The following is a 26,540-nucleotide window of genomic DNA, read 5'->3' as shown; positions in this document are numbered from 1 at the left end:
TTAACAAAATCTCAGCAATCTTTCCTTTTCCAAAAAATTGTTACATTGGGTAATTTTTTTAAATTTAATAAATATATTTTAATTATAAATGTAGGTATTTTTAATGCAATATCCCATTTTATATATTTTCTTTTGTGAGAGTATTCAATGTCTGGGTTGCAACTTTGAGTGTGCATGAACTTTTGTTGCCTCAAATATTTGGTGTTTCTTATTCAGTTATATTTCTTTCTTTTTTTTTTGTTGGGTTGTTCCCTTATTTTGCTTTTAAAGCGTCGAAATTGTGTAAAGCGTCTGTTATGGCCTTTTGGGGTGCTGATTCAGTTTGGGGTTCCTTGGGGGTGGGCTTGAATGCTCTTTGTGTGTCCGCATATGTATGTATGTGTATTTATGGCGTCTTTCGCCCTCAATTTCATTTGCAATTGAATTTGGGATTATTTTTCATTTTTGCTTGTGCATCTCACACACACTTGCACAGGAAGCAAAGGCCACAAGTGGCTTGAATGGGACCATGCTCGTAATTGGGAGACGAAAGTGGGCGGGGAGGGTTTGATGGGGGAGTGGCAAGAAGGATCAAGTGAGGAAGTTGGACGCAAAAGCCCTGCTACGAAAGCCGCTTGCATGTCTGAACGTCGTTTGTCTCCGACTCAAGCTGAATTTTTCCAGCTCCATCTCTATTTCTTATACCCACTATTCGAAGAGTATTGGGGTATTTGTGATCGCAAACAGTTTTAGAATTTTATGATCCTCGTTGGGAATAAAAATGATACATATATACTCTAAATTGTAAGATCGGAGCGTTTATAAATAAATTAAATTGTGTCTTAGAAAAACTTTGCGGAAAATGTTCAAGGTGAAAATCAAGCAATATTTTCTAATGTTGATTAACATCAATCGGGAATTTAGTGTAAGTGCTTATTTAAATGAAATCCAGGGTATCTTATAGTTTTGCCACTCTACTAGAACCTTCCATATTATTTTTCTTTTTTTTTTTGTAAGGCTGCCAGGACGACAAAACCCAAGCTGGCCTGAGCTCGACTGAAGGCAGCAGCGGAAGTTGTAAAATTCATAAGTCGAGCGAGCGCGCGCGTGGCTTTTGTTCAATTGGCGCAACAAGAAAAAGGACACAAAAAATACAAAATAAATAAAATAAAATGCTACGAGAAAAAAAACACGTAAAACATCGAAGAAGCAGTGCGAAATCTTGTATACAAGTGCAAGCGTCGATCTGAACTCCAGTAAAAAGATAACACAAAAGTGCACTTTAATCTTTGTGCAGCAATCTCGACGAGTCGCCGGGCGATGCAGTCAAAGCTAAAGCGAAATATGATTGAAGTGTCGCCCCAAGGGGGTGTGAGTGGATGGTGGAGGTGGCAAAAAGATTTGCCAGCGGCTCCACAAGGAATGTGTGACAGCAAATGAAGCCAGTGTCGAGTGCACTCAGAAATTCAATAAATTTCACTCTTGACGTGGTTTTTAAGAATTATTTATAATTTAATTTTCTTGATATTCTTTTCTATTAATTTCATAATCTTTAGAGATTATAGTATTGACTCGATGTCTGCTTCAAAATTTCCTCGATTCTGTTATAATTTAAATCTCCCCTTAAAGAATGCTGGCTAGCAATATTTTAAGATACTTTTTATTTAGTTTAAATTGGATAGCAGACTAGGATATAAATTCTATTTATTTCGAGAAAATTGTACACCATCTTTAAAATCGCCACTCATTGTAGTTAAAAAAAACAAAATTATTAAAATTTCTAGGTAAATCCTACTACGGTCCTCAAAATTATAGACTGATTTATTGCCTTAAAAATTAAAAAAAAACAAATATCTTTTAGCCATAATTTGCATTTTTCTTTTAAAAAACTCTGTCTTTTCTTTTTGTAAATCCTTCTAATTGCTAATCCCGATGTGGGAGATTTTCTCTGCCTGTAAAAAAAGGAGTTGTCGTTGGGCAAAGGAGCAAGGCGTGGTGGGAAAAAGGGCAGAAGGCAAAAAGCAGCCGTTGAGTGGCACGGAGAAATTGGAAAAATGAAATGTGCAGGAGGAGACGCGCGCTCTATTACGCTGGCGATGGCGACTCAACAGCTGTTGATTGAAATGGGGAAAAAAGGCGATGGAGGCGGTAGATGGCGAAGTTGGGTTGGGGTTGAAGGGGTGGATCGGTCGGTCAAAGCGAGCTAGCTGGCTTTAGCATGACATAAAAACCGAAAATCAGACAACATCTTGGGGTTGGCCTGGCAACATCAGATACCGATTGAATGCATCCAGCAGCCTCCTTCTTCGTACACTCGAAAACTCATAAGAGCGGCAGCAACAATAAAGCTAGCTGCCCTGAAAGTGGAAAAAAAAGGAAAAGAAAATTCAAGCAGAAGGCGATGCAGCAAAATGAAATAAAAACGGGTCATTGGAGTAAGAAGCGGCATGCAACAAAATAAAACATTGCGAGGGATAGGATATATATGTGTTTTTGTATGTAGAGCGTAGAATGTAGAATGTAGCAGGGAGCAGGGAGCGTACTCGAGGGGTTGCCTTTGATATGCAAATTGCATGCCACTGTGGATTTTCCTGGGCCTTCCACGAGGAGAGCGGGGCATTTACGGAAGCTGTGCCTGCTGCGGCTTTGCTGGCTTCTCGAGGGTTTACGTATTTAGTGGCTCCCTCCTATGACTATGGGCACGGCTTTTCCTGGAGAAACATTCCACCTGCTCCCACAGCCCGCTCCACTCGTGAAAATTTTAAAAGAAAATACTATATAATAATATTTTAATTTTTAAATAAAGATTTTTTTATTTTTCATAATTGAATGGATGGATTCAATACCAAATTAATAATTTCATTCATATTCATAAAAATGGAGTCCCGAATTTAATTAATTTCACCAATGAATAATGGGAATAATTTAAAAACTTGTTTAGTTTTATATTTTGCTGTGTTTCTATTAAATTTTAAGTTGGGAAATTTTTTTTCTTGTGAATTACGGTTTTGGTCCTATATTTCTGGCTTAAAAAAAATAGTTTTTTTTAAAGTGTATCAAATTTGGCGTAGGTCGCGTGCTTGGCTACGTTGCCATTCTGCACTGAAGAGCGACAACGCTGCCAAAATGCTTGTAATAAAGACAAACAGTTTGGGAATGGGCAAATAAAAAGCGAGCGCGAAGAAATGGAAGAAGAATAAGCAAATGCATAATGGTAATGGCACGGCAACAGCAACAGAACCAACAGAACTTCACCACGAACTTCATGCCGCCCCCGCTTACTTGACACAATAGCATCAGCCAAATAAAAATTTATAGCTCCACTGAAAGCTGCAACGTTGCCACTGGGAGTGGAGCTGCCTGGCTGACTGGACTGGACAGCGGTCCTCGTCCTGGCGCCAGGATGAATATCCTTTTGGCATTCCAGTGCCAGGAAAGGAGTGCCGGCAAAGTGGGAAGCCAGAACCAGAACCCTGTTGCCTTGTTATGACTTTCGAGCTGGCTGAGAGGGTTCTCAAAGGATCTTGGTGGAATGCCGAGAAGGTGTTTGAGTTGCAGCCAACCGGGGTGGCATAAATAATGTTTAATGAAAAGTGCAGAATGTCTTCAATATTGCAACAGTTGAATTCCCCTCCTAAATGCGATAAAATAACTTAGAGCTACCAAAATAACTTACTTCTTTTAATGAACAAGTTCAACGGCTTATTACTTATTACAGAGAACATAATTATAATAAAAAAAAAACAACCTTAAATATATGAAAATAATAAACCACAAAGAAATCCAAATATGTTCCAAAAATAGACCCTTATCCCTTGATGCAAAAAAAAAGTAATATAAGTATTTATTAAATCTTCTATTCAATCTGACAATTAATTTAACAAAATATATCCATGGCACTCCCAAAAAAAGAATTACTTTTATGATAGAATTGTTAAGTTTTATCCATTTTTCGCTCAACTTAAACAATCATTTCATTGCCCCAGATATTTGGGCCAGCTCTCGTAACTCAGAAGATTATTCGGGAAATGAATGTAAATGGCTGAGACCATAAAACTCTCGCAGCTTTTAAAAATGTGCACCACTCTGTGGTGCAGTACTTTATTCCCTTTTCCGCCCTGTTGCATTGCATCCCATCCCATTGCCCCTTTTTGGTTTATTTAATGTTGACAATCGCGATGAGGGGTAGAAACGCGAGCGAATCGCGTGCAAAACGCGTCCTCGAATTGGGGGATAAAAGGCAGCAGCAGCAGACCGACCGACCGAGCTGCGTTTCTCTGACTGCGCGCTTAAACAATAAAACAATAAATTTTCATTACCGGCTAGCGGCTATTAACAGTTTCCGCTGGCCAAGACAAAGCTCCTTTCAGGAGCTCCTGGCAAAAGCTGTAAATATAATTGTTGATATGCTTTTAAAGTGCAGCAGGCGCCAAAAAGGAGAAGGACCCACCTTTCCATTTCGCACTGCGATTTTTCAAAGCTCCTCTTTTTCATTTTCATTTACTTACTTAAACATTTGACTTTGGCATTTGCATTAAACATTTTTTATTCGCATTTTTCGCATCTGCATGGGGATGCTGCTTTTAATTACATTTTTGTGGCTTTCACTTGGTAGGTCATAAATAATTTTCCCATTGAAATTGGTAGGATAGGGAAGCCCCAAATGCCGGACTGCATCAGCAAATTAACATTCCTCATTCTGCCTCTTGTTTTTTTTCCATTTTTATACCCGTTACTCGTAGAGTAAAAGGGTATACTAGATTCGTGCAAAAGTATGTAACAGCTAGAAGGAAGCGTTTCCGACCCCATAAAGTATATATATTCTTGATCAGGGTCACTAGCCGAGTCGATCTAGCCATGTCCGTCTGTCCGTCTGTCTGTCTGTCTGTCTGTCTGTCTGTCTGTCTGTCTGTCTGTCCGTCTGTCCGTCTGTATGAACGCTGAGATCTCAGAAACTACAAAAGCTAGAAGGTTGAGATTTCCCACACATATTCTTTGGCTTCCTACGCAGCGCAAGTTTATTTTAGCCGAGCGCCACGCCCCCTCTAACGCCCACAATCGCCCACTAACGATTTTAAAATGGGTCCTGCGCCCACATCTTTAAAGATTTCCGAGAAGTATAAATGCAATTTTGTTGTGTATATTTATACCTATCGAAATGTAGAAGACATTTTTCAAATCGGACCATTCATTAAAAAGTTATACGCAATCAAAAATTATATATCTATCTCCCTCGCACTCCCTTTAGCTGAGTTACGATTATTAGTCGGGACGCCAACCCACACAGCGTTCGCACTCCCTTTAGCTGAGTGACGGGTATTAGATAGTCGGGACAACAACCCGACTATAGCGTTCTCTCTTGTTTTTTATTCCAAACCAACTTACTTCCCTCATTCATTCTTCGCTTTTGTTCTTCCCTTGCAGGTCACGTGGCCGGCTGCGGCATCACGGATGAGGTCTCCGAATGGATGGAGAACATACAAAATTCAGCCGTCGAAGAGCTGCCGGAGCCCATGTCAAAGGACTACCAAAAGCTCCACCGGAAGCAGCTGCACAAAAAGTCCGCCCCACAGCAGCAGCAGCAACAGCAGCCCCATCCGCCCAAGAAGTACATCAGTGGCGATGAGGACTTCAAGTACCCCCATCAGAAGTACACGAAAGAGGCGAACTTCGCCGCCGAGGGTGCATTCTACGATCCTTCGACCGGACGTCGTCTGGGCTCATCCGCCAACGTGGCCGACTGGCATCAGCTCGTCCACGAGCGCGTCCGTCGGGCCACCGACAATGGAGGCGGAGGTGGAGCCGGGGGCTCATCCGGTGGATCTGGACGCGGTCGCGAGGACAACAAGAATACCTGTTCGCTCTACATTCAAACGGATCCATTGATTTGGCGCCACATACGCGAGGGCATTGCCGACGTAAGTATCCACAAAGCTATATATATTGGGTCTATAATTACTTTCAAATTAAAATTTAAAATTATCGATGCTAGCATCGGTTTTCTCGATATTTTCGATATTTTTCAATCATCATTATTTAATATAAACGTGAACGTTTTTCTGACCTCTTACTACGGGGTCACAAATATTATGTTTCAATAAAAAATATTGATGGAAAACTTTCGACCTTGAATATAAACAAGAAAACTACATTGAATTTTACATATTCCTCATTTTACTTGTTTCCATAAGAACTACTCTCAATTTATGCTTTGTGTATAAAGAAGAAGATTTTGTGATGTCTGTGGTGTTGACAACATAGAAGCACGAGCGCCAAATTAAAAAAAAAGGAAAAAATGGGAAAAAATTATCAATTTTGCAATTTTTTACGAGCCAGTAGACTTCTCATGAAAGTGAAGTGCACATAAAACAAAGGAGGCCCAAAGTTTCTGGGATGGAAATATCAGGGGGCACGTAGACTTCGTAGTTGTTTTCCATTTTCTTTTTTTTTGTACGTACTTTTCATTTTAGAAGATATGGATAAACAAAAATTGTCTGGCGCCCTACACCATAATTTTAAGGTTCTGTTGTCAGGGGCTCATGGTTCAGTGGTTCGTAGAAATTTGTGAAATACCTGTGAAATCGAGAAAATCAAAATATTTTATTTGGAAACAAGAATTTCCTTTTATAAATTTTGGTCCTTTGAATTTTTTTTCTTTCTTTTGTTAAAATATATTTTATTTCAATTATTTCAGTTGGTTGCAACATAATAAAAACCCTTATTACTTCAATGATATTTATTGTTTTTTAGCACAAATTCAAGACAAATGTTCGGTACAATCATGAATTTGTTTACCTACTTATTCAGCGAATTTTCACGCTCTATAAACTCAACCGAACCCTTTTTGTCGCAATCCGCAGAATTGCCTACTTTTCGGGGCATCTGCAGAGCTTAGCAATCATCCAATCAGCTGACCTCCTTCGGCTCGTACAGCGTATGCAATCAACCGTTATGGCCCGCAACCGTGCTCCACCACCCACTACACCTACCTACCATGTAAGGCACACCGCCACCCATCCACCCATTTAGAGCCATTCTTTCGCCGCACTTTTATGTTTACGTTCATTTTTTCGCATTGTACGCGAGATGATGTCGACGTCAACATCCTCGTCACCAGAGTGCCAGCCTTATTTCCGTTTCCGCCCACGCCATCGTCCTTGTCTTCGCATTCGCCTCCATCTCTCTCTTCCTCACGTGTGTTTATTTGCAATGAGTTTTGCATAATTCGCGCATTTGTTTCGCTCACTCTTCGGTTCTCCGGTTCTCTCCTTATATCGCGCTTTTATTTTTGTTCACGTTTTTAAATCCCTGCAAAGGGTATTCTCATACTTACTAGACGTTTGCATTGCATAGAACACCTAAACACAATAAATTATATTTCCCTCATTTCTTGTTCTTTTTTATATTTTTTGATGAACTATTTCATTAATTTTTTATATTTTTCATTATAACTTTTTCTGTTTATATAGTTAATGATTAAATAGTAACCTTTTTGTTTACTAACTATTAAGTATACAATTTTCTTATAACTTGAAGAGCATGTAAACTTCGGTGTCTCGAGTATTACTTCCATTTTCGCTCTCCTTTGTTTTTGTGTCTCTTGCGCCCCGCGGCATTTTGATTTTTGAGCCAAAATCGGTGGAAGACTGATGCCGGAATCCCCGGATGTTTGGGGAGTGCTGCGCATAAAACCTTATAAACTTCAGCTGAAATATTCGACGGGCTTAGCTGAATTTGCATTTTTATACAAATATATTTGAAGAGCGTTTGCTGGGTGGGAGTTGGCATGGATTGGATTGGATGAGCTCCAGATGAAAGGGGCGTTTGGAGTGGACCTTTTTGTTTGTCTGCCGTGGTTGGTGGGCAGACCCGTTTACACAGATGTCAGGCGCATTTTCGCTCTCCAACGCATTGCGGTTTTGAGATTTTTATTGCCCCAGCCCCTAAAAACACAAGTGGTTTTACGTTAATTAAATCTGTCTACCTTGACGGCTAAAAAGGAAATATTTTTCGAAATTCTGGGATTTCTAAAAATGTAATGTGATTGCAAAAAGTTTTCAAAATTAAATTAAATTAAATTAAAAGAAAATTTGAGGGTATTTAAATTTTCAATAAGTTGACTACCGGAAAAAACTTAATTTTTTTTGTCAACACCTTTTCAATGTTCCTGGTTTTTTTTTTCTTGTTTACAGCATGATCGTGGGCGCAAGTACGAGGTGGACGAGAAAACGCGCGAGGAAATCACATCGCTGATTGCACATCACGTGACGGCCGTTAATTACATTTACCGCAACACAAAGTTCGACGGACGCACCGAGCATCGCAACATACGCTTTGAGGTGAGTACACAAACGCCCAGGCCCACCCACTCACCCACACGCACAGCGGGCAGTCCACGCGGACAAACAATGATGATGAGATAAGGACAAAGCGGACAAAGCGGCCAGGACCCGCCTCACAGAATCCCGACCACAACCGGACATTTGGTAGCTGGTTAAACCAGGCGTAGACAGGACTTTAGTGTAGTCTATATTAAAGCACATTTGGGGTTCCCCCGATTACAGATTCCCCTGTCATTCGCGACTAATTGATTGCGTTAATTGAGCCGCAATTATAAAATATTATTATTGTAAAATGTGGAGCAGTTTTTCACATTTCTGGATTGGAAAATATTTTGCATTAATTACACAAAAATGTCAGTAGATATAATAAATAGTTCAGATATGGCGCAAAATATTTACTATAATAATTTCATTTTATTTCATTCAATTAAATAATTTATATGCTTACTTTTGCTAGGTGCAACGAATTAAGATCGATGACGATTCGGCTTGTCGCAATTCCTATAACGGCCCCCACAATGCCTTTTGCAATGAGCACATGGATGTCTCGAACTTCTTGAATCTCCATTCCCTGGAAGATCACTCGGACTTTTGCCTGGCCTATGTGTTTACCTACAGGTTAGTTATTGGAGATAATATCATATAATAATTAATAAATAAATTTTACTTTTACAGAGATTTCACTGGCGGTACTTTGGGACTGGCCTGGGTGGCGAGCGCTTCGGGAGCCTCGGGAGGAATTTGTGAAAAATACAAGACTTACACGGAGACAGTGGGCGGACAGTATCAGAGCACCAAGAGATCCCTTAATACGGGCATTATTACCTTTGTTAATTACAATAGCCGGGTGCCACCGAAGGTTTCCCAGTTAACTCTGGCCCACGAAATAGGTCATAACTTTGGATCACCTGTGAGTTTTTTATATTCCTTAAATATTTTTTATCCCTTAAACTTATTATTTTATTTCTTTAAAATCCCCAGCACGACTACCCGCAGGAGTGTCGCCCTGGAGGCCTTAATGGCAACTACATTATGTTTGCCAGTGCCACCTCCGGTGATAGGCCAAACAATTCGAAGTTCTCGCCCTGCTCCATTAGGAACATCTCAAACGTTCTGGACGTCCTCGTGGGCAACTCAAAAAGGGACTGCTTCAAGGCCTCGGAGGGAGCCTTCTGCGGCAACAAGATCGTAGAGTCTGGCGAGGAATGCGACTGTGGATTTAACGAGGAGGAGTGCAAGGACAAGTGCTGCTATCCGCGTCTCATCAGCGAATACGATCAATCGCTGAACTCCAGTGCCAAGGGTTGTACGCGCCGTGCCAAGACACAGTGCTCGCCATCGCAGGGTCCTTGCTGTCTGTCCAACTCGTGCACCTTTGTGCCCACGAGCTACCACCAGAAGTGCAAGGAGGAGACGGAATGCAGCTGGTCGAGCACCTGCAACGGAACCACCGCCGAGTGTCCGGAGCCGCGGCATCGCGATGACAAGACAATGTGCAACAATGGAACGGCGCTGTGCATCCGCGGCGAATGCAGTGGATCGCCCTGCCTGCTCTGGAATATGACCAAGTGCTTCCTCACCTCGACGACGCTGCCGCATGTGAATAAGCGCAAACTGTGCGACTTGGCCTGTCAGGATGGCAACGACACCACCACTTGCCGCAGCACCAGCGAGTTTGCGGATAAATATAATATTCAAAAGGGTGGCATTAGCCTGCAGCCCGGTTCGCCGTGCGACAACTTCCAGGGCTACTGCGATGTGTTCCTCAAGTGTCGCGCCGTCGACGCCGATGGGCCGCTGGTGCGGCTGAAGAATCTGCTGCTCAACCGCGAGACCCTACAGACGGTCGCCGAGTGGATCGTGGACAACTGGTATCTGGTCGTTCTGATGGGCGTGGCCTTCATCGTGGTCATGGGCTCGTTCATTAAGTGCTGTGCCGTTCACACGCCCAGTTCGAATCCGAAGAAGCGGCGAGCTCGTCGCATCAGCGAAACGCTGAGAGCTCCCATGAATACGTTGCGAAGAATGGTAGGCTAGCTTTTATTTTATTTTGTTAATTATATAATTTAAATTGAAATATTTGCAGCAACGTCATCCCAATCAGCGAGGAGCAGGTCCTCGCAGCATCCCGCCACCGGCCCATGAGGCGCAGCACTATCCACGTAGCGGTGGCGGCGGCGGAGGAGGAGGAGGTCGTAGCCATGGTGGCTCCCGTTCGCACCACCAATCACATCCGCACGACTGGGATCGCCAGCAGGGTGGTCACTCGATCGTTCCCCTGCCCACCGGTGGCAGCCATTCGAGTCGCAACTCGGCGGCGAATCAGGCGAGAAGAAGTGATGGCCGGGGCCCACGATCCACCAGCAGTGGGCGACCACAGGCGACGGCGGCCAGCGGAAGCAGCGGAGGAGCGGCGCGATCACATGGCGGGTATGGAGCCGCCGAGCAGGCGATACCGGGTTCCATTGGTGGTGGTGTCCAGGCGGCCATTAGCAGCGGCGGTGTGGTGGCTCGGGCCCAGCTGCCGCTGCCATTGCCGCCGCCAAATGCACAGCAGCAATTGCAACAGCACCAACAACAACAACATCTACAACTTCAGCAGCCGGCAATTTCGCCGCAGCAACAGCCACAGCAAGCGTTCTACACGCCGAAAGGTGTGTGTGCCCCTTTTCCTCTTAGAAAAAAATATAAAGAGTGAGCCCTGAGTCGCTAGTTTTGCTCCTCATTTTCTTCTCACCCTTTTTCCCGCCATTGTTTTTTCCACAAATTTAATTTGTCGTTTTTCTTTTCGTTTGCAAAACGCCAAAAAATATATATTCAGAACTACCACCACGCAATAAGTCCCGATCATCACGTACCAACAACACCACCTCCAACAACACCACAACCACCAACTCATCCACCGCGGCAGCCGGCAGTGGGTCGGGATCGGGGGCGGGCAGTAGTAGTAAGAGCAAGAGCGGGAAAAGTGCCAAAGCCAAAGACTCAAAGTCGCAAAAGTCGCAACAGCAGACCAACAACAGCAGTCGCAGCAGCAGCAAGGAGAAGGCCATGAAGCCAGTGCGCCGGAATATCGTTTATTAGGAGTGGATCCATCATCCATCATTGCCATACAGACAAACACTGAAAGACAGACTCCCCGAATTCCCGAAAACCAAACAAATACGCCCGCTGCTAGTCATCGATCCATGAGTTGTTGCTTCCCATCCACCACCAAAACACGAAAATCAAAAGAAATCAAAATGATATTTCATTTAATCGAAGCAATTGGTATGACCTATGTGATTTTTACCCAGTTCTTTACGTTTGCTCCTCTTTTGGTTTGTTTTTTTGTATATTTGGATGTACTTTTGTCCCTGGCCTGTGTCCTTTTATCCTGATTTCCTCTAACTTTTGTAGTTGCCCCTTTTCCGTTTATGGATAATGTATTTGTATTGTTGTTGTTATGTTTTTGCATGTGCAATGAAATGGTTTTATTAACATACCTATATTTAATCCTTGTTTAACCTAATTTTTGTTATTATAAAATCATATAAAAAGCATTTTATAAAATTGTTTATTTTCCTTATTTCAGTTCTTGAAATTAATTAGAAAACAATATTTTATAAAATGCTTATGATCTACTGAAAATACTAACACAACTAATGAAGTATGCCAATGTGAATTTACACCTGAAGTTATTATTATTAATATTAAATTTGTTTCCTTTATTAGGCGTCGCGCCGCCGCCGCTACAAGTAAGCTTTAGTCGGCCGACATCGTTGCACGAGCAACAGCAGCAGCAACATCTTCTGCAGCAGCAGCAAATGGAGCCACAGCAGCAACACGCCTACGCCGATGCCTATGCGGCCTTGGGGCGGGGCCAATATGAATCCACTACCCGGGCGCCCAACAATAGCAAAGTTTGACAGCCAAAAGCTATGGAGCGCCATAAAAGGCCAAAGGCAAAGCGCATCAAGCAGCAGCAACAGCAGCAACAACATCAGCAAACAACACAGCCCAAACAGCAACAAAAGCAAAAACAACATAAATCAAATGAACTCAAATTAAATGTAAATGTAATTTTTATGCTAATTATTTTTATTTAAACAATGTTTGTATGCCACAAGGTAAAACCGCCAGAAAAAAAGAGAAGAAAAAAAATGGAGACAATTTTCGTAATACAGAAAAAGCTAAAAGTGAATGATATTTTTGATTAAATAAATTGAAATGAAAATACGAATGCGAATTATGATTAATATAAATAATTAAAAGCGGCAACATTCATAATACATATAAAATCGAAAGGTAGATATATACATTTGTATGTATATATTTATTATGCATACACAAATATGAAATAGCAGCAGCCACAGCAAACAAATATTATACATGAAATGAAAAACTAAGGTTTAATTGTATGAGTAAAGCATTCTATATATGTCGGTGAGATTTCTAAGCGCTAAGCATGAATACAAAATTAATTACACACTTAAGTCACAAAAATGTGTTTTGTACAAAAAAATTAAAGAAATAAAAACAGTGCGAATTAATTAAGCGTCATCAACAAAAAGAACGGAAACAACAAAGCATTTAAATTGTATTTATCTGTGTACCGAAGGCTAAACGTTTATTTAAAGCCGTCAAAATTGCATTTGTAAACTAGCAAACAACCATGAAAACCAAAAAGTATAAAAACCATAAATATTTAATGAAAAAGCGAGACTTAACAATAATGGTGGAAACAACCCAATCCTTTTAGTTTGTTGCTATACGCATTTTTCTGTACGATATTTGAACGTCGCTTTGATTGTTTTCCGTATACATTTTCCTTGTGCAGAAAAAGGCAAACGAAGTAACTAATTTTTATATTTCATGTATTTTTACTATCTTAGGTACAATTTTCTATTGTCAATTTTTATTAGTATTAGGTTTAAAGCTTTATGTTTTAGCAATCTGGTAGCAAGACCGCCACTGATTATGTTTAATGTTATCTATCAAGTACGTGTATATCTGCCAACATTGAAATCTATTTTTATGTACTATTTTATAATGCGTAGGTCGTGCATATTCCAGCCTACGTGTGCTTGTAATTTACTTTGTTGTAGTCTCATAGGTTACTAGTTTATGTTTTTTGTTTTTGTCTGCGTGTTTCGAACTTGCATGCTCAAAGATGAATCGTGCAACTCACGGAGTCCCGACTGATGCACTACTCCAAGAAAAGACATTTATAGAATGGAAGCTATTTGATAATTTCGTTGGAATCCTTGTGTTCACTTCCTTATATCCAAATTTTGAATGGTTTACCATAGAGATTTCTCAAATTGGTTTTAAAAGCATGTCGTTTTTATATTTCTCAGCTAGAGAAACTTGCTAATAAAATGTATTTCAATCCCGTGTTCTGTGGTAGCTTTATTTGGAATTTATGCAACACTCTACGTAAATGAACATCTTCAAACTCTTGTAAATAGACTCTATAAAATATATATAAATATAAATACTAAAATACACTGTAAGGAATAAATTAAAATTGAATTGCATATACAGAAAACGCAAAATAAGTTTACAAAATAATTAAATTACATAAATTGATATATGAAGTATGTATTCAATTCAAATTGAAAAGTGAAAAATGCAAAGAAACGAAACAAAACTCAAAGCGAACAAAGCAAAACTATGCTTTTGGTTTTTCTCAAACAACATAGCAAACAAAGAACAAAAACAAAAAACATTTAACTATTAATTTAAATAAAATAAATAAAGAATTAATTAATTGACTTTAAGTAAACTAATTAATTATGATTATGAAAAAATGTCTTAAAAAAGAATGAATGAATATGAGAAAAAGATAATAAAAACAAGAAAACCTACTATTTTATAAAATAAAAAGAATGTGTGTTTATTTAAAATATGATTGGGTAAAGATGAACTCCAATTGCACCCCCAAAAAACGTTTAATTTCATTCTTTGATTTTAATTAGTGAGAAAAAGAGTCAAGGCACTTTTGCGAAAATACACATTAGTTTACAAATACTTATAAATTAGTATACAAAAACGGTTTTGGTTAACAACGAACGAGACGAACACATTCTTTCGGGGGGATCCTCTGACTGAAGACAACTATGCGCGAATTCTTGAGGCCTTCTTGCTCTTGTCGGCTTTGGGCGGCGGAGGACCACTACGTCCAGCCTGCAAATGACGGTTGTAGATGCTGTCGAGGGGATAACATGATTAGTTAAGAACGCTCTTTAAGATTTTCAATTTTTGTTAAAACTCACATTTTATACGTCTCCGTCTTGAGGTAGTCAATCACGTGACTGATGCCTAGCAGGTATTGCTCGGCAATGGGATTGACCCAGGGATTCTCCTCCATCTTCATCACCGACTTGTTGCTCAGCAGGTCGAGCTGGGCAATTTCTGGGGGCAGGACTTGCAGCCTATTGTTCTGAATGTGTAGCTCCCGGAGTCGCGCCAAGTCTCCAACTTCACGGGGAAGCTCCAGGAGATCGTTGTCCCGGAGTCCAAGGATTTGAAGATTCTTTAGCTGGCCCACCTCCTTCGGGATATACTCAAAGTCATTGTCGCCCAAATATAAAGCGCGCAATGTCTCCATTCCGAAGAAGTTTCCAGGCAGCACCTGCTCGTTCAGATTGTTGTACGACAGGTCCAGGACTTCCAGCACGGGAAAGGCTCCAAAGCCCCGAGGAAGATTAATCAATCGGTTGATGGACACATTGAGGATTCGCAACTTGGGCATTGACGACAGTGAAACGGGCAATTCCGTCAGCTGGTTATTCGAAAGGTTGAGGATCTCCAGATTCAACAGGTTCGCGATTCCGGGACTAATTACACTGATCTTGTTGTGGGACAGGGTCAGTCGAGTGATATTGGACATGTTGACTGTTGGAAAAAAGATAGTTATTATAAAAATTTTTAAATAAAAATATAAACAGATTTTATAAAAAAAGTTTTCTATATTACAGTGCATTCAAATAATTTAACGATTATTTAATAAATATTTTTATTCGCAGTAAATTTCTCACTGGGTTCAAATGTAAACAGCTGACTGCACGCAACAAGTATAGACGCTGGATGTTAGAGAGGGACAACTATATAAACATAGGCGTGCGCAATGTTCTTTTGACAAAATTTGATAATTCAAGGAAAATAATAAATATTTCTAGCATTACTAATTTAATAGAAACTAAATAAAAATAAAAGAATTAACTAAGACATAGTAAATAATCTTTAAACACTCCTGCGGCTTCTCATTTATGTTTTGTGAAGGCTTTGTTTACATCTTGTGCATGGGTTGATTTCTATTTTGGTGCTGGCGTCATCGCAATAAATACAACTGAATGCCTCCCTTTTAAAACCGCGATGTAATTTCTACATAATAATATAATTACCAACGAATGATTTAAATGATGAGAGTACACAAGAACGTTACTAATTTTAAGTTTTTCTGAACATATGGGCGATTTTGCGTGGGAGTGTCTGCAGTCTTTTGACTCAGTTTTGCAAAATTACCCTTTAACATAGTTTTAATAGTTCAAATTTGATACTTACACAACCCGGGCAACTCCTCGAAGGATGACAGCCCCTTGTCCACCAGATCCAACTCCCGGTTTTGGGTTTCTCGTGCTTCATCTAAAACTTTCTTTGCCTTCGACATCTTTGCGCTGACGGGTATACAAGACTGACTCATTTTGGGTTGATGTTAAAAATACACTAAAAAATACTGTACAAAAAATATTTTCAAATTATAAATAGTTTAATTGGTTAAAATAAATTGTTTGTATACAAAATATTTCATTTGAATAAAATTGACGGTATTATTTTTTTAATATTCTTTCATTTAAGATTTTTTAATGCATTTTTTAATTTCCAGATCATAGCCAATTTCATAAGTATCAAAAACAAGGTATGTATGTTAAAATATTTGATTTAACAATTTTACTTATTAATTGTTAATAATGTAAATAAAAAAATTACCATTTTCAATATTAAATATATTTAAATAAACACCCACTTTGTACTTTTTAAGTGATGCCAGATAGTGGGAAAAATGTTACTTGACGTCGACGTGTAGATAAATTATTAGGTCCGTTACTTTGATTAATTTGTGCTATTTTTTTATGAAAACATAAATTGAATAGAATTTAAAATATTAATATACATCACTTAAAGTTTTTTGTTTAAATCCAAACCTATTCATTACTTGCTAAGGAGTTTTTACAAAATGAAGCCAACATTACCACGCGTATGATTTTACTCGACATGTAGAAATAATGTAAATTATTTTCTTACACCAAGAATTACATTTTAATTTTAAGTGCTTAAACTTGTTTTAAAATCATGCGTTTTGTTTTTTTAATTTATTGTTGTACAAGCATTTAAATTATTTTATATATTTTTTAAAAATGATTTGACACTGTTCAATGTTTAGACAAAATACAAGATACAAGAAAATTTAAATTTTATAAATTTAAAAAAGGAAAATACAATTTCTTTATTTAATGTTTGCCTTAAGTTCTAGTTTCAATATTATATCTAAATTTTTTATTAAAAACAATCACTTACTCAGTTCCTTTTTATTTATTTTCTTTGGCTTTCCCAGTAGCTCTAAAACTGTGTCAACTGCACTATTCGTGTGCATATGTTTTTGTCTTGCCCGTTTCTAGCCAATTTCTTTCACATTGATATAGATTTTACAACTTTTTAGGTCACTGTGTTGCGCAAACAATGCACTTGACCTAATTTTTGATTAAAACACCAAGGCCTTGTGTACTTTCAAGAAGAAATATCCATGCGCTTTTTAATGATTAAACGTGTTGTAAGGCTTTCTGGTTACAGATTGGAACATGGGTTCTATTATAATACGTCTCCGCTCTCCGAAATTAATCACGAAAATTAGGCAGAGTGCGGAATGCGTCGTGCGTCGCGCGATCGTCTCGAGTAACTGAAGAGATCTCTCGCAGCGTCAGCGAGATCGATGTGGATGTGGGCGAGTTTGGGGCGATGGGGGAACCAAAATACCGATGGGGGCTGGTTTTGCCTTTTCTGATTGTCGCCGGCTCGAAAAACAAAGGCAACAAACCCAAACCCGATATAGCTTTTTTGTTGATTTTATTTAGCGTATTTCGCATTTTTTCTCCAGCATCTTCAGCGGGCTGTGAAAACCAGTTTAAAATATATCATATACTTGAATTTTCATTAGCTTTGTTTTCAATGCATAGCTAAAGCATAAAATCGGGAATTCTAAACGGTTTGTAATTTTTCTCACCTTAGGAAATTGCTAAAAACAAGCTCTCAAATGTTTTCGTTGTGGAACAAAACTGCACACTTGAATATAGAATGTCAACAACCAACTTAATATTTGTAATCCTGTTATTGCAACTCATGTTATCCAGTGCTATAAAATTAGTCTGTAAGTCACAAACCTGCGATCGAAAATAATATTCTAAACAATATTTCTACCCAGTCTGCAGAGGAAAACGGGGATGGGGCGAATGCGTACCCAATAATAAGCCATGCAATTTTCGACGCTATAGGGACAGATTTTGCGGGGCTACCTGCTCTTGTTGTGCAAAGTAATAAATTGATGTAATCTTTGGAAATAAAAGAATTATTGATTAGTTTCCCACAGTTAATTTAAGTTGTGACTAAAACTTTTCAAGTTGCTTTAAAATTGTTGCAACTGCTCTATTCGTTTGCATTTTTGCACATTACTTTCACATTGACACAAATTTTACAGCACTTTTACTGACCTGTGAAAATCAGTTTTAATTATATCATATACTCAAATGGTCACAGACTTCGTCATTAATGCAAAGCTAAAGCAAAAAATCGGAAATTCTTTACGGTTGGTAACTTTTTCTAGCTTCGGAAATTACGAAAAAATGTCACAAATATTTTGGTCGCAGAAGAAACCGTCACGTTTGAATCTAGAATGTCCAAGGCATACTTAATATTTGTATTCCTGATATTGCAACTCATGTTATCCAGTGCTCAAAGACCAGTCTGTAAGTCACAATGCGAAAATAATATTCGAAAATAATATTCTAAATAATATTTGTATCCAGTCTGCAGGGGAAAACTAGGATGGGGCACTTGCGTTTCCAATAATATGGCATGCAATGGTCGACGCTATAGGGACAAATTTTGCGGGGCCGCCTCTTGCTGTACAAACTAACAAACTAAAATAGACTTTTAAAATAAAAGATTTATTGGTTAGTTGAAATAAACTAAATTATGATTTTATTGCATAACTAAAGCATTAAATCGAAAATTCTTAACGGTTTGTAATTATCTTCAGCTTGGAAAAGTGCAAAAAACCAACAATCTCTTTTAGATGTTTGGGTTGGAGAAGAAAACTGCTCACTTGAATATAGAATGTACAAAAAATACTTCATATTCATAATCCTGCTATTGCAGCTCATATTATCTAATTCTCAAATCTCAGCCTGTAAGTAATACATTTTGCGCTCAAATAAAATAAATAAAACTTATATTTAGTCTGCAGAGGAAAACGAGGATGGGGCCGGTGCATCCCCTCTCATAAGAAATGTAATCTGCGTCGCTATAAGGATAGATATTGCATATCCTCCACCACGTGTTGTGCAAATTAAGGAATTAACATAAACTTTTGAAATAAAAGATTTATTGATTAGTTCCCCACAGTTGATTAATTTATTTAATACAACTTTTTCACAGTTGTTCGACTAAAACTAAAAAAGAAAATGTCACATCTGCTTACGATCTGAGCCAGTATGGTTACCTTACAAATATTTTATATTCTTGCTTTACTTCTACTGCTCGCCCCTAAAGACTCTGAGTGTAGACAAAAGTATATACGTAAGTTAATGGTTACTTCTTTTTATTAAGAATTTAATCCCGTCAGTTAGATTGCAGACGCAAACAGGGAATGTTTGGACTTTGCATTCTAAGAGGAACAACATGTCCTGGCAAAACCTATCTCAATAGTGTTTGCAACTCGCCCATTGCCCATTGTTGTGTGATTTACCCGCAAAAAACCTGGGTAACTAAAAGTTTGAGAACTCCATCACCTTAAAAATGGATTAAAATAATACCTAAGACGCTAAAAAAATTTTAAAAATACTGGAACAAAGTAGAAAACTCAAAAGACAGTATTTTTTGTAATATTTCACTTGGTTTTCTATTCAATTATTAAATTTTTTTTCATCTATTATGTTTATTTTTACAAAATATTTTTAATATATTTTTTATAGGACTTTTCTATGGAAATGAAAAATACTTAAATGTACTGCTGGATTATTTTTTGAGAGTCTTTATTCTTTATACATATATATTAATTATATTATTTCCCTTTTAAAGGCCTAAGCTCTCTAAGCTCCTAAACTCTATTGTCTAGGTCCATAAATATCGTAAAAGAGGCCCAAATTTCTGGTTGGAGAACATGTCCGATATTATCTTCTCCAGTACAATTGCCGGGGATTTTCCGCTTTGCCCGTTGGTTGCATTTTTAATTACTCAGTCGTGCTCCAGTTGCCGATGCCGTTGTGGATCTCCGATATATGTGAGGGTGCCTGTGCCTCGCATTTTGGCTTTCGTATTAATTTTCATTTCGCCGGTTGTCGAATCCGCAAAACAGAAAGTTTGTCTTATGCGCCTGCATAATTTGCGTGTTGCCTGCACTTTTTCCCCCTTTTTTTATTTTTCTGTTTTTCGCGTTTTGGGGCGAATGATGGCGAGTGCCTTTGCCATTGCGGGACGTACACACTTCCGCCGTATAAAATATGCAAAACAATGCAAACTCTCGCCTGGGCACCAAAATACCAACAAAAACAACAATAGAAGCAAAATAAAAACTTTCCCTGGCCCAAAAATTAATTTTTGTTTTAGATGGCGCGCAGATTTTTCGGCTGCACTGCTAATGCTGCTGCGGCACAGGCACAGGCACAGGCAGCAGCAACAACAACCGACCACCGACCACTGTCCGTAATTTTTGTTTTAATTAACTTTTTGTTTGCTTTTTTCCCCATTGCCAAAGTTTTGCAGCCCGGCGCAAATTGTGCTAATTCTAAAATGGTGGGCACCGAAAATGTTTGGAAATACATATTTCATGCTCAGCATTTTTGAGGCCAGTTGCTGTTATGATGATGTATGATTTGCAGTTAAGAGTGCAATGAAGTAAAGGGAGCGTACACAATGGAAATAATAAGCTATTTTTAAATTTTCAATACATCGATATATCTATCTATATTCTATATGTTTATCAATACACTCATAGAAATTTTTACCCTAAATCGCCCTAAAAAACTGACTTTTCGCCCGTAGATTTAGAAAATCGCCCATAAATCGTATCCGCTGGCGATTCGCCCGTGTATTTAGAAAAATTTTCTAAAAAATCCCGATGGAAATTTTGTTTAATTTAGGGTGATTTTTCTTGAAATAAGAAATATTTTCCTGTTTTTAGGGTGATTTGCCCTAATTTTAAGGTGTATTTTTCTAAAATTAGGGGCGAATTTTCTGTTTTTATAGGCGAATGCCCTAAAAAATTAGACAAATTAAAAAAAATCGTGTTTGAGCATGCATAACTGAATTTGGGAAGCATGTTTTTTTTTAATCGTCTATATTCTGGGAACTGGGACTGCTTTAATTAAACAACACCGGCGGAGGACACCGTTTCATATTATTGTATTGGTGTGTAGCTTATATGGGAGCCGCGTTAAGAGGGGGGCCCGATCTATACAGCACAGCCGTTAGAACTGAAAAATCATGTTTGTAAATGAATTAGGGAAATAAATATGAGGAGAAAAAACAACTTACTTTTTTTGGTCATTGCGAGAATCGAACCCACGACCTCTCGGTTTAGAGTCTAACGTCCTACCGCTGCACCACAGACCCATCGCGCAAGACGACGAACAAATGACAATTAGTCCCGTTTGCTTACGCGCAAACACAAAGTATGCTTTTAACTCAGAACTCCCATACGTTTTTAAGGTTTAAAGACTACTTTAATTTAAAATTCGGACAAAAAAATGTCCTCAGTATTATAATGTTTACAAAAAAAAAAAAACAACATAAAAATCAAGTTGAATCACACAGGGTTCGAACCCACAACCCCACGACCTTAGTCCTCATATAGCAAAGTTGAAAGCGCAAGTGATTAGACCGCTGGGCTACCGAATTTCACACTTTTGGAGTGATTTTTAAGGCGAATCGCCCTTGTATTTAGAAAAATTTTAGAAAAAAAACTAGGGCAATTCGCCGTTGGATTTAGAAAAGGTAAAAACGAAGCAAATCGATAAAAATCGCCCTAAATATTAGAAAAATAGAAAAATTAACCCTAAAAATATTTTTTTATGGTCACCTGCCTTGAATTTATGGCAAATTTGTCGTGAAAATAGAAAATTTTTCTCAGTTCAAGGGCGAAAATTTTTTTAGGGTGATTTTCTAAAATGTAGAAAATTATTTTTATGAGTGTACCTTTGGAAGAGCAAAAAGATTTTTTAAATCGGACAATTCATTAAAGAGTTATAATCAAATAATTGAATGATTGACAGGTGGTCCACTGCAAGCAGTCGATTTGCCGCTTAGCACTTCCTTGAGCTGAGTATTGAGTATCTCTTCTATATCTTTCTATCTTATTTTCATTATGATGACGGTTATGCTCTCTGAAATTTCCCAGTACAAAAACCCAAACCCTATTTGTTTAATTTATTTGGACCTCATTCGACTGGTGGACTTAGCATGTAAGATGGAACCGCACAACCATAAATCTTGCATTGCCAAATACGCTTTAAATTGGAAATTGGACATTTGGCGGCCATAAATTCGCATTAAGTGTTGACTTTATTTAAATTAGGTTTATGGTACCGAGTGCGAGTTTGTAGGGGCGGCAAATAATCGATGTGGATTCGAATCTTGTTAATTGATGGCACTTGCGCCGCCCTTTCTAATTTGTGTCCCTTTTTACCCTTGGTACTGACCGCAGCTAGAAAGAGTTGTCGGCTGATTGAATAGCTCCAAGTGGGCTCAAACTGGGCCGAAAAATCGGTTGCGGCAGGGTAACAGAAATATAAATGACACTACCCCTCTTACAGCTGTCAACACACGGACATGGGCGCATGCTTCTGGCCGGCACTGTGCGGCTCTGTCCGTCTCTGTCCGGCAGTTGGTCGCTTACTTTATTCCTGGCAATTTTTCAATGCGCTTTGTTTACCCTGGCAGCCCAAGGCAGAAACTGGCATAAAGCCCAATAGCATAAGGACCGGCCAGGACTTGGCAATCATTGGCAACGGTTGCTTTGTAGCTTCATTGAGGCCTCGACCACAGGATGTGCCTTTTGCCGGCTTGCACTTACTTATCCGGCTCCCAGCCTCCCATCCTATCAACCATTCTGCCAGCTCGGTGCCGTTTGATTTACTTCAAACAATTGGCAACATCATACATCAACGCGCTTTTGTTTTTGTTCTGGGCCTTCTTGTTATCCCTTTTCGTTGAGTAAATCCTTCTTCTTTGCTCCTTTATCGGTTTTGGTCCCCTTGTTTTGTCCAATTTGTTCAGATTTTGATGATTTTTGCTGCCATAAGAGTTGAAGCTTATATTTATCTATTTGATTCTAAAGTAACATTTGATATCTAAATACCTTGTTAAATTATTAAATTAAGAGCTATACAATTAGTTAAAATTTTTTCAAATAACTACAACACTCATTATGTTTGAGTCGTAGTGAAAAAAAAGTTATTTAATATGCACACGCAAATGAAAAAAACTAATCCATTTTAATTAAAGTAAATAAAATTGTACTTTCAATGCGATGGTGGTTAGCGGAGCACACAGAGGGATTATGTAACCATTACAAAATGAGAGAAAAATGAAAAAAATTCACAATGGAAAAACCATAATCAAATGGGAATAATTATTGAAGTCCGGCGATGGGGCAAGGTTAGATAAACGGATTTAAATTACGGACTTTGTTTGTCTCTATGTAAAATGCATAATTCATAATTATGCACATCGCAAATAAATAAAATGTCATATTAATTTGTTGACAATGGCGAATTTATTAGCGGCACAAAGGGATCAAATTCTGTAGCTTACAAAGCTATTAATTAGCGCTGAGCTGGCATTTGGACTGTCAACAAATATTTAGCTGCTCATTAGTGTTTCCCACAGCCCGACCTGCATCAAGTATACGCCGCATATGACCAACAGAATATGTGCACCTCATTAGGATTCAGTTTGGATGCCGTCTCAAGTCAGCTTTTGCTCCAGTCTTCCGCAACGCCAGCCGCAGGACCAAAAAGGCACACACGGAAAATGGGAATAGGAAAATTGTGCGGCGCTTGGGAAAACTACTTGTTATTCAGTGCGTTGAACTTCGTTTAGCTGGGCGAAATGTTTTAGATCTCGTTAGAGCGTCGAAGAACCGGGCAGAGATTGAGCCGAAGTTCTGGATGGACAGGGGCTGGGGCTATCTGCCCAAAGGCAACGAGTCATTGAAAATCACTGGGTAATTGACTTACCATCAACGGTTGCTAGGTGTGCAGTTTCGGACAGGTGACAACGATATTGATACTTTGCTGGCTGACTTGACAACAGTGTTACATATGTAGTACATAAGTAATGGTTTCTCTTGACGAAAGATAACTAAAGTTTTTATTTTTAAACACCTAATCGAATAAATTTTATAACAAGTATTTAAATTGTTTTTATATTTTGTAAAACGTATAACAGGCTTACAATATTTCATATAAAGCGAGTGTATATTGTAAAATATTTTATTAAAAAAAGGTTATTAATTTCTCAATTGAACTTGATTACTGATTACTGCCAAAGAAAAAGGTACCAAAAGTTCTCAATCGACTATCATGATTAGGGACACCTGTTGTCCGACGTTTGTTGATAGGAAACAATGAAATTTTTAATGTTCATCTGACAAGCTAATTAGACAGTTACTACGTGTTGAAAATATGTTTACACTGAGCAATTGCACAGTCAAGCAAAAGTTTTGACAAGTTAACTGCAAAGCAACATGAAATAATTGCACAAGTTATGTCCAGTGGAAAGTGATTTGTCTGATTATTATAATTGCAACCAATCAATCCAGTTAATTGAGTTCTCATCTGAAAACTCAATTGGAATGCAGACAGCCAGGTACTCGAATCAAACAATAGAAAGCCACGAAAGTGGTCCAATTCGCACAGCACATCGATGATGAATGATGTATTTCCTCTTGATTTTGATACTTCTTCCTCTTCTTTTTACGTTTCCAACTAAAAAACAAGAAAGAATAAAATCTAAAAGCAGAACTGTTGAATTTCATTGGCCAAATTGATAAAGTGGCTGTAGGAAAATCGAAAGGAATTGCAAATGCAAGTCGATTGATCGATAAAGCCGGCAAAAGGATTTCGAGAAGATGCGAGATGGCAGGGGAGAAGGGTTTTCCATCACGGACCAAGCAATCAACGTGCACAAGTACACGGATTTTGGGATTTATACTCAACGTTTTCCCTTCACCGATTGCTCCTGTGTTTTGCATGCATAAAAATATGGAAGATTTTTCGTTTTTACTTCCCTGTTTCTGGAGATGGCGATTTGTGGCTAAAAAAGTTGGCTGGTTGGCTGAATATGTATGTTTATTTCTTTTGCAACAACTATACGATTTAAACTAGTTATGTTTTAAAAATCACTTATAAAGGACTAAATATGTGTCTAAAAGTATGCAGTCAATAAAGGATACTCGTCTTCCTGTATGAATTCATAACACTTTTGGGCTAAAAATATATTGTTGCATACTTTTAGACACCTTTTAATAATTTCCTGTTTTTTATAAGTTTAAGTCCGGTAATAAAAGTATCCTCATTTGATATCCTAAATTGGCTCCCCATAAAGGCTATTGATAAGTTACTTCCGCAAACATTTGACCGGAAAACGAAGACTTGCAAATCCCCTTGAAAAAATCTCTGCTTGCCAGGAGTAACTTTACAATAGGAGGAGGAATAATCGCATCTCAAACATTTAAACAGATTTGCTTTCAGAAGGAAAGAGAGAAGGATAAAGAAATAGTGAACACATCACTTTGCCGGTAAGCCAGTGGAGTTATGTTTTTGGGGAAGTGGCGAAGTGGGGTCCTTCAGACGGTTTATGCAACGTAACATGCTCAATTTAAAGTGGCTCTGATTTACCAGTGGGTATGTGTGTGTTGGCAACACGTCCTCCTTTGTTTGAACTACAAATAGATGAGCCCAATACGAGTGCAACTTGCAGGCGTGTGTGTGAGCAAGTTATGGAGAGAGAAAAATTTTGTAGCATAATTTTCGGCGCCAACAATAGTCGTACGTGCAGTGGATCGGGGGGAGGGAGGCGGTGGGCGGTGGGTGGTGTTCAGTGGGCAGTAGGTAGAGGGGTGTGGCACAGACAGGAGGCACATGGCATATATCAGCACATGCATCCATAAATCATATTGCTGCAGGCAGGAGCAAAGTGCAGGCAGCCAGGAAGCGGCCGGGATCCTTCATCATCATCCATGTGCTCCTCTGAGTTCGCCAGTGTATGTTCGCTTGTGTACGTGTGTGTGTCCGCTTAGCAGCCGTGTTGGCTATTTTAAGGATATTTATACTGACAGCGGATTTTTGATGGAAAAACTTTTGTAAATTGCTTCGCCAACCACACGAGCAACATACAGAGACTGTTGACCAAAGGCGCAGCTTTAATTTTTTGGCAACGCCACAATGGAGTGCCCAAGGATACCGAGCCATATATCCTTTGCTCTGCTCGGGGCCTCTGTTTGCTTTGGCCAGCCACATTTATTAAATCGACCTCTTCATTTTTTTTAATGATCCGCTCGTCGACCCAAGCGGGGTCCTATAGAAAAGGACGATGGCTCTAAAATAACAGAAAATAATAATAATAATAACTTGGGAAAAAAAAGGAGAAGACAACAAAGAATTGCTTTTCCTTGCCATTTTATTGTCCTGCCTGCTGCAGGTTGTCCTAGATACATTGTGGCGGCTGTGCATTTTCACTGCCGCCTTTTGTTGTGGCCACAATACTTTTCGCATGTCTATGGAATTTTAAAGCGATTTACCAAACAATTTTTGAGCCTTCGGGCTTAAATTCAAATATATTCGTAGATCTTTAAATCAATAAACATTAATTAAATGATTCAGTTGTTTTAGAACCAACTTGAAACCCAATTTAACTTAAATTACACAATTATAAATTACACAGTAGCGAAATCAAGATCCG

The 26,540-nt window shown here is 38.7% G+C and overlaps 2 protein-coding genes and 1 long non-coding RNA gene across 11 annotated transcripts in view; 2 read left to right on the top strand and 1 right to left on the bottom strand.

Moving 5' to 3' along the window:
- The window catches only part of kuz (zinc-dependent metalloprotease kuz), a 98,015-nt gene extending 83,830 nt beyond the window's left edge, over positions 1-14,185 (top strand). For 2 of the 4 annotated variants that reach the window (XR_011418904.1, XR_006412482.2), the window contains exons 6-13: positions 5,404-5,897; positions 8,172-8,318; positions 8,779-8,939; positions 8,997-9,231; positions 9,303-10,349; positions 10,408-10,975; positions 11,143-11,591; positions 12,036-12,171. Coding sequence is in view for 2 of the 4 variants with exons in the window: in XM_044395163.2 (XP_044251098.1) it covers positions 5,404-5,897; positions 8,172-8,318; positions 8,779-8,939; positions 8,997-9,231; positions 9,303-10,349; positions 10,408-10,975; positions 12,036-12,229 (2,846 nt within the window). In the remaining 2 variants the exon portion in view is untranslated. Of the gene's footprint in view, positions 1-5,403; positions 5,898-8,171; positions 8,319-8,778; positions 8,940-8,996; positions 9,232-9,302; positions 10,350-10,407; positions 10,976-11,142; positions 11,592-12,035 lie in introns of all 4 variants that reach the window. The other 2 variants (XM_044395163.2, XM_044395162.2) reach the window with 2 other exon arrangements.
- Positions 14,186-14,253: 68 nt separating this feature from the next.
- On the bottom strand, positions 14,254-17,709 carry ics (ras suppressor protein 1). Of its 2 annotated transcripts, XM_070216627.1 has the most exons (5): positions 17,587-17,709; positions 16,884-17,473; positions 15,870-16,041; positions 14,579-15,200; positions 14,254-14,511 (listed from the first exon to the last, which is right to left on the bottom strand). In XM_070216627.1, the coding sequence occupies exons 3-5, from the start codon at positions 16,006-16,008 to the stop codon at positions 14,421-14,423; spliced, it is 852 nt and encodes a 283-aa protein (XP_070072728.1). In that variant the 5' UTR covers positions 16,009-16,041; positions 16,884-17,473; positions 17,587-17,709; the 3' UTR covers positions 14,254-14,420. The 2 variants fall into 2 exon arrangements, with proteins under 2 accessions (XP_070072728.1, XP_016998289.1); XM_017142800.3 differs by lacking the exon at positions 17,587-17,709 and having other exon boundaries at positions 16,884-17,490.
- Positions 17,610-19,595, top strand: LOC138913347 (uncharacterized). Of its 5 annotated transcripts, none has more exons than XR_011419042.1 (6): positions 17,610-17,730; positions 17,785-18,325; positions 18,386-18,600; positions 18,655-18,768; positions 18,819-19,149; positions 19,208-19,595. It is a non-coding gene; the product is annotated as an uncharacterized lncRNA (long non-coding RNA). The 5 variants fall into 5 exon arrangements; XR_011419045.1 differs by having other exon boundaries at positions 19,204-19,595; XR_011419038.1 differs by having other exon boundaries at positions 18,819-19,157; positions 19,215-19,595.
- Positions 19,596-26,540: the final 6,945 nt, after the last annotated feature.

This window comes from Drosophila takahashii, chromosome 2L (assembly GCF_030179915.1).
Source record: "Drosophila takahashii strain IR98-3 E-12201 chromosome 2L, DtakHiC1v2, whole genome shotgun sequence".
NCBI lineage: Eukaryota > Metazoa > Arthropoda > Insecta > Diptera > Drosophilidae > Drosophila > Drosophila takahashii.
The sequence above is the reverse complement of the archived record's forward strand: the minus strand, read 5'-3'. Positions and strand labels throughout refer to the sequence as shown.

Bases quoted from the DNA above. Each gene is read 5' to 3' on its own strand.
- ics (XM_070216627.1), bottom strand. From the start codon at position 16,008: ATGAGTCAGTCTTGTATACCCGTCAGCGCAAAGATGTCGAAGGCAAAG. The intron at 15,201-15,869 runs GTAAGTATCAAA...TTTTTCCAACAG, and splicing joins CGAGGAGTTGCCCGGGTTGT to TCAACATGTCCAATATCACT. The intron at 14,512-14,578 runs GTGAGTTTTAAC...TCCCCTCGACAG, and splicing joins AAGACGGAGACGTATAAAAT to CATCTACAACCGTCATTTGC.